At 28.7% G+C, this 7,030-nt stretch overlaps 1 protein-coding gene across 1 annotated transcript; it reads left to right on the top strand.

Moving 5' to 3' along the window:
- Window positions 1-2,851: 2,851 nt before the first annotated feature.
- LOC133781459 (germacrene-A synthase-like) lies at window positions 2,852-5,661 on the top strand. The gene is made up of 7 exons (XM_062220442.1): window positions 2,852-3,019; window positions 3,226-3,499; window positions 3,820-4,201; window positions 4,302-4,520; window positions 4,608-4,746; window positions 4,900-5,154; window positions 5,275-5,661. The coding sequence occupies exons 1-7, from the start codon at window positions 2,855-2,857 to the stop codon at window positions 5,563-5,565; spliced, it is 1,725 nt and encodes a 574-aa protein (XP_062076426.1). The 5' UTR covers window positions 2,852-2,854; the 3' UTR covers window positions 5,566-5,661.
- Window positions 5,662-7,030: the final 1,369 nt, after the last annotated feature.

The raw sequence follows: 7,030 nt of genomic DNA, 5'->3' as shown, positions 1-7,030 counted from the left end.
CACTCCCCATTGGAGTTGGCCTAATAAGACCTCCTAAAGTACTGGATGCTCCCTCAGATCTTGAGATTTGCATTAGGGAGATTGAATTGTAAAAGAAAAATCTATTTTGATAGTTTATTTTTATATGAATATATCCACAGTAAATATACTAATGAGTAAACTATGTGTACTAAGCAAAACATTTGATAAAATGTAATAAATTTCTAAACAAATTCTTAATGACTCGTTTTCTTTGATAGAAAATGGAAGTAATTAATGAATTGATAATATATGTAGCATTTTAAGGGGGAATTAAAAGTAAATTTACAATTATTAGAAAAAAAAACATAAGAGACATACTGGTGGGATCTATATTGATAAAGGACATTGTTCTCTACAATCAAAATGACTCACGTGAACTTCACGTGGGAAAATACATATACTAATTAATGAATTAACATTATTAAATTATTGTAACTTTATAACATCAGTCACAGTTAACACCCTCATCTTTTTATTAGAATTTTTTTTATATTATATGCATAATAATTTAGTAAAGTTTTATCTTTTTATTGATTTATTATATAAAAAATATTTGACAAAAAATTTCAAATATATTTTTTACTACTACGATCTTGGGTATCATAGTAGCCAACGTCAGGTATGGTCAAGTCATCTGAGAAAAGAATCATAAAATATTGCATAGCGACGAAGACCAGAAATTTAATGGCCACTGCATAGGATCGATATTGAAAGTACACTATTCTTTATCATCAAAATGACTCACGCGCTCAATGAGTCCATTTAGCTATTTATGCCAACATATTCTTTTCTTTTTTAACAGGCACCCTTAATTCATATATAAAATATATTAGGAGTGCGATCAATAACATTTTATTACAATCTCTTAGTTAATTTATGTTTCTAAAAATAAATGTCCAAGCATTATTTTTTCTAATTTTTTTTTGTTGTAATTACAACATTTATTATTTTGTAAATTTTCAAGAAATTCAAAATAATTTACATTATTAAAATTAGGTTTGTATTTTTTCGAACACGCGTAGTACGTATATGAGAATAACAAGAAATATGAGGAACCCTGTTTTCGGCACTGTAAATTATTTAAATTTTTTGAAAATTTGCAAAAAGAATGTTGCAACTACAACGAACACCACCATAATTTTTTTTAAAAAAAAAATACTTCGACATGTCTTTTTGGAAGCGAATGTTGACTAAGATGTTGAAATAGGAAGTTGACCATAACACTTCTCAAAATATATAAATGTACTGTCTCTACAGTAGTTACATGTGTACCTAAATTTTTTTATACGTGATTGAATCGAATTGTGTTGAACGCTATTTTTCACACAGTAAATTACACCGTGGTATAAATAAAATTTATATTATAATTTTTCAATGTACTGAAATCAAAATAGCACTACGAGTGCGTCCATTTAATTCCAGAGGTTGCATCTAAGAAATTCCCACAATATATATGAACATATATGATTTTTATTCACTATAAAAAAAAATAATTCCACAATATACATATATGAATATATTTTTTTCTTTTTGTTTAGGTGAGCAGTTGCCACCTTGCCTCTCAATAGCTTTGCCCGTACATGCATGCAAAGCAACTGTTCTTGTTCTTGATTATTAGAATTTGTTTTTGTTGTTGTTATTGTATTTAGCTAAAGAAAAAAAATATGTTTTTGTTGGTCTTGTTAGAACAAGGGAAGACTTAGATCATTTTATAACAAGCTCCGTCTTTTAATTACCACTTTCTAACAATTTTTAATTTTTTTCTGACCATTTTCTAATAATTTTCTAACATTTTTCAAATAGCATTCTAATATTTTTCTAACAATTTTACAAAAATACCAAACAACTGTTAGAAATTAGTTAAAAAAAGGTTAGAAGATGTTCTGACAAATATTAGAAAAGGTTGTAGACATGTTAGAAAAAAGTTAGAAAATACTTAGTGTTAGAAAAATGCGAGAGAAAATGTTAGAAAAACAAAAGTTTTAATACCTACCTCTAATTTTTTTCTAACACCTATCTCTATCCATTTTCTAACATTTTCAAATGTGATTAATATGCAAAATATAGAAGAAGGAAAGAAAGGTGATTAGTTGAAACTATGCAAAGGAATTAAAGTATTTGGGTCATTTTTGGTGAGTTATGAGTTAGTTCTGTGAAAAACAATAATAAGGATATATGATTAGTACTAGCGGGAGTATCAAGGTCATTTAGTGGAATTACATATTGGTTGAGTGACGACTTGGGCAAAACAGTACATTTTGTAGAGAAATTATTATTTTGTTATTTGAAAAAACAAACAAAAATGAAATAAAGACAACTGTGAATGCAAAACAGTACATTTCGTAGAGAAATTCTGCGATTTCTACAGTAATTTGGCCAGGAGGTGTTACATTGTAATTGGAGGACCAAAGCCATTAACTACGAACCCTAGCTTGAGAAAAAAAATGACATGTACCTTTACCTACTACAAATAAAGGTAATATTTACTGAAAGCTTTTTAGTTATAATATATTTTGTCCGACTAGATGTAATTTTTAATAAGAATAGAAAATTATTTGTGATTAAAAAATTATATTTAATTACAAGTTGTTATTAATGTAATTTTAGTGACAATCTATTATTTAAATTGTAATTTTTGTGATTAATACTTTTAGCCATATTTTTTTAGTGATGATATAAGTAAAATGATTGTTCTTTAGTCACAATTTTTTTTTAATAGCAAAATTTACTCTGAATAAAACTAAGATTTTATTGTATTACCGCGTTCACATATACCTTGTTTTTTTAGTATATATAGAGGTTATCAGCAAACATTTGCTTCACATCAGCAAAAATGCTTTTTGTTCATCAAGCCACAACACTAATGATGTCCACTCCAATCTTAGCATCATCATCTCAAAATGGAAAAACACATAAAATTGTTCGGCCAACTAAAACTTTTCAGCCACATATTTGGGGAGAGCGACTCGTACGTTACACTATTTCAGAACAGGAATTGGTGAGTAAGATCATTTCTATTCGATCTAGCTATTGTTTATTATGATATATAATTTGTTATATATATATAACAATTGTTTTATATTTTTTGTGAATGTGCATGCAAAATTTTATTTGTTCACTTACAGATTTGAATATATATATATATATATAATGATGAAAAAAAATATAAAATACTTATTAATTGTATTGTATGTAATGTCCCAGTGTAATAAAGAAGAACGAGTTCAAGAATTAAAAGCAGAAGTAGGAAAAGACATATTTGGAGAATCAACATATGATGTTTCGAATCAATTGAAGTTAATTGATGTCGTGGGATGTTTGGGATTGTCTTATCATTTTGAAAGTGAAATAGAAAACGAGCTAGAATGCATTTACAACCAAAGCATTGATCAGAATTACCTTTTCAAAGATGAAGATTTACATGACGCTTCTATTCGGTTTAGACTTCTACGTCAACATGGATTTAAGGTTTCTTCTGGTAAGTATATACATATATTTATATTTATATTTATATATGTGTGGAAAGCTAGTCTTCTTTTTAGAGTCATTTGCGCAATAATTTTGTTTTGATAATTTTTTTTTTTTGTTTGTGAAATGGTCTTCCAAAAACCTTTGACAACTTGTTTGATACGCTTAAACCTTTGACTTTGTTAGAAATTCTTAAACGCTTGTTTGGAGGTCATTTTGTAAAAAGTTATTATTAAAGCAAAATGACATTAAAAATGTACTATTTTAGTATTTGATTCTTGATTTGATTGTGAGTAAAATATTCTAAATCTGAATTACGCACACATGCAGATATATTTGAAAAGTTTAAAGATAAGGATGGAAGCTTTAAAAAATGCTTGGCAACTGACACACTTGGTTTGCTTAGCTTATACGAGGCTGCACATTTGAGTTGTGTTGGAGAACATATACTAGATGAAGCGCTTGCTTTCGCTACCAGACATCTAACTGAGTTTTTGGCAAATAAAAAAGAACATGATGATCTGTTATCAAAAGAAATATCTCGAGCCCTAGAAAGGCCCTTAAGAAAGAGCTTAGAAAAGCTTCATGCCAGGCATTTCATTTCAATATATGAAAAAGAGGCCTCTCATAACAAAGCATTGCTACAACTTGCAAAGTTAGATTTCAATCTATTACAATCAATGCACAAAAAAGAGCTTAGTGAAATCGTCAGGTATATATATATATATGTGCATTCAGTGACTTATTTTTATCAAGCATGATTGATTACTATTACTTAGTTATTTACATCTTTGTCTTGCATATGAAATTAGGTGGTGGAAAGAACTAGACTTTGTACACAAATTCCCTTTTGCAAGAGATCGGATTGTAGAACTATACCTTTGGGTATTAGGAATCAATTACGAACCCCAATACCCTTTGGCAAGAAATATTTTAACCAAAATCCTAGCACTCTGCTCAATCGCTGATGATATTTATGATGAGTATGGCACATTTGAAGAACTTGAGCTCCTATCTGAAGCAATTGAAAGGTTTGATTTGGACATGAATCATATATATTTATATATATTGTCTTCTATATTTATATTTACATACTAATTAGTGTATATATATTTTAGGTGGGACATAAGCTTTATGGATAAACTCAATCAAGAATATTTGAAAACATTTTACAAGGTTCTTTTGAATTTTTGTGAAGAATTTGAGCAAGAGCTTACGAAGGAAGAAACTTATAGAGTTTACTATGCAAAAGAAGCGGTATGTAAATCTATCAACTTTTATACAAATAGTAGTATATATTCGTTACATTCATTTGGAGATTTGGAGAGTAGGATTGAATTCAATAATTTTTATTATGTGATTTTGTTACAAAGTTCATGTGATACTTGTCAATATTTGTATGATTAATAGTTCAAAGAATTAGTCCGAGCGTTTTTGGACGAAGCTCGGTGGTTGAAGGAAGGACGCGTCCCAAGTTTCGAAGAGTATTTGAAATTTTCTATGAATAATTATGGTGGTTACTTCAAGTTGATAGTGAGCTCTTTGGTCGGAACGAAAACAAATATTGTGACAAAAGAAGTTTTCGAGTGGCTCTCAAAAAACCCGAAGATTGTTAGGGCATCCATCACTATTTCCAGGCTCATGGATGACATAGCTGAACACAAGGTAAAAAAATCACATACAAATCACTACGCTTAATTTATGTAAAACTTTAAATATACAATTCATATTTTTTTATATGTATCTGTACATGTGATGTTTTAATTAATTAATTTGTTTACACAGTTTGAGCAAGTGAAATGCGATGAACTATCTGCAGTGGAATGCTACATGAAGCAATATGGTGTATCCAAAGAAGAAGCATATGACGAACTCAATAAACGAGTAGTTAATGCATGGGAAGAAATAAACGAAGAGTTTCTGAAGCCAACTGATGTAGCTTCACCTATATTAGTCCATGTCCTTAATTTTTCGAGAGTAGTGGATCTTCTCTACAAATATGGTGATGGCTATACACAAGTTGGAAAAGTGACCAAAGATACGGTTGCTGCTTTGCTTATTGATCCGATTCCATGATAAATCTATCATTTATATATACAGATATGTATATATATATAGCATATATAACAAGACTCTATTAATTACTTAAGCTTGTTAAATTTAATAAATAAATTAAGTAAGTATTTAGTATCTCATCAACGTTTTTATTGTCCTATGTGTACGTAAGTGGGAAGAGATATGTCGGCTCTTTTCAATATATAATTAATTAAGGGTATTTTCCTTCGTCAACAATTATTAATTTTACATTGTATATATATGATAGCATATAGGTTCCATTTTATAGATTGCTTATATTTATTGTGTGAAGTGTTTAGGATATAAAATTTCAATACTTAATTATAGACAATGTCTAAGAACTAATTAGACTTGGAACTTGACTAATTATGACTCTTAACATAAGGAAAATTTTTTAATATGCCAACTTTAATAATTCTTACATTTGTATGCCACTAGCCATTTTTTGGACAAAAATACCCCTCTCATTAACAACCCAATTTTCAATCTCTCTCAATTCCTCCCCTTTCCTCTATCTCTACAGCAGCACCACCCCCACATCCTCCCCAAGCTGCCAATGCCAATGTCATTGACGCCCCCACCTCTCACCACCATTGAAGCTGCAATCTTCTACCCCCATTGAAGCTCTATTTTCATTTTTTTAAAAAAATTTAATGATGAAAAATTAATTCCGAAACTTACACTACAAAAAAAAAAAAAACATTATGCATAACTCTGAAAAAGTGCTATAAAAACAATTTATAACATTTTACCAAATGCTAACATAGCCCATGTTATTAAAAGTCTGGACATTTTTATAATAATTTTCAAGTGTTATAATTAACTATTTCATAACAATTTTTCTTTGTTATAAAATACATACAATATCTATTTATCAAGCTTATAAATATTTTTTCAAGATTCAAATATTATGCTTATTTAATGATACTATTTAAGTGTTATAAAAAATGTTATTATAGATTCTTTTATAACATTTTGCACATGTTATATTATATTAATGATAACTTTTTGTTATAGTTGTTATTTTTTTATAAATAAATATTTGTTTATATTATATTTTAATAAATTTTATTTTTGATACCTTGATAACAATATAATAAAAAAAAACAATAGATTTACAAAAATGTCAATATCATCATATTAGGTAACACCGTCCAAATACATGTTTCACTTAAGAAGTGAATAACTTTCAAAAAGTAGAATTTAGAGAATCAAAGTCATCATAATAAAATTCTAGCTCAAAAGTTTTGCTAAAATTAAAAAAAACTTCCATGTTTCACTTAAAAAGCGGACAACGAACCAATAGCACCAATAGCCATGGATGGCGTTCGCCTTTGCTCTTCGTCTCCAATAACTTTGGTGACATCGATATTGTCTGTTATAGTATTGAGGTCGCTCTAGTGGTCATCCATAGGAGTCGATCAGATACACTTGGTCATCCACGAAATCCATAGCGATTGGAGTG

The sequence above is a fragment of the Humulus lupulus genome, chromosome 6, assembly GCF_963169125.1.
Source record: "Humulus lupulus chromosome 6, drHumLupu1.1, whole genome shotgun sequence".
In the NCBI taxonomy this organism is placed as follows: domain Eukaryota; kingdom Viridiplantae; phylum Streptophyta; class Magnoliopsida; order Rosales; family Cannabaceae; genus Humulus; species Humulus lupulus.
This window is presented reverse-complemented; position numbering and strand designations above follow the sequence as displayed.

Excerpts from the sequence above, each read along its gene's own strand:
- LOC133781459 (XM_062220442.1), top strand. The coding sequence starts at position 2,855 with ATGCTTTTTGTTCATCAAGCCACAACACTAATGATGTCCACTCCAATC. Across the intron at positions 4,521-4,607 it reads CTATCTGAAGCAATTGAAAG|GTGGGACATAAGCTTTATGG; the intron begins GTTTGATTTGGA and ends TATATATTTTAG. Across the intron at positions 5,155-5,274 it reads ATGACATAGCTGAACACAAG|TTTGAGCAAGTGAAATGCGA; the intron begins GTAAAAAAATCA and ends TTGTTTACACAG.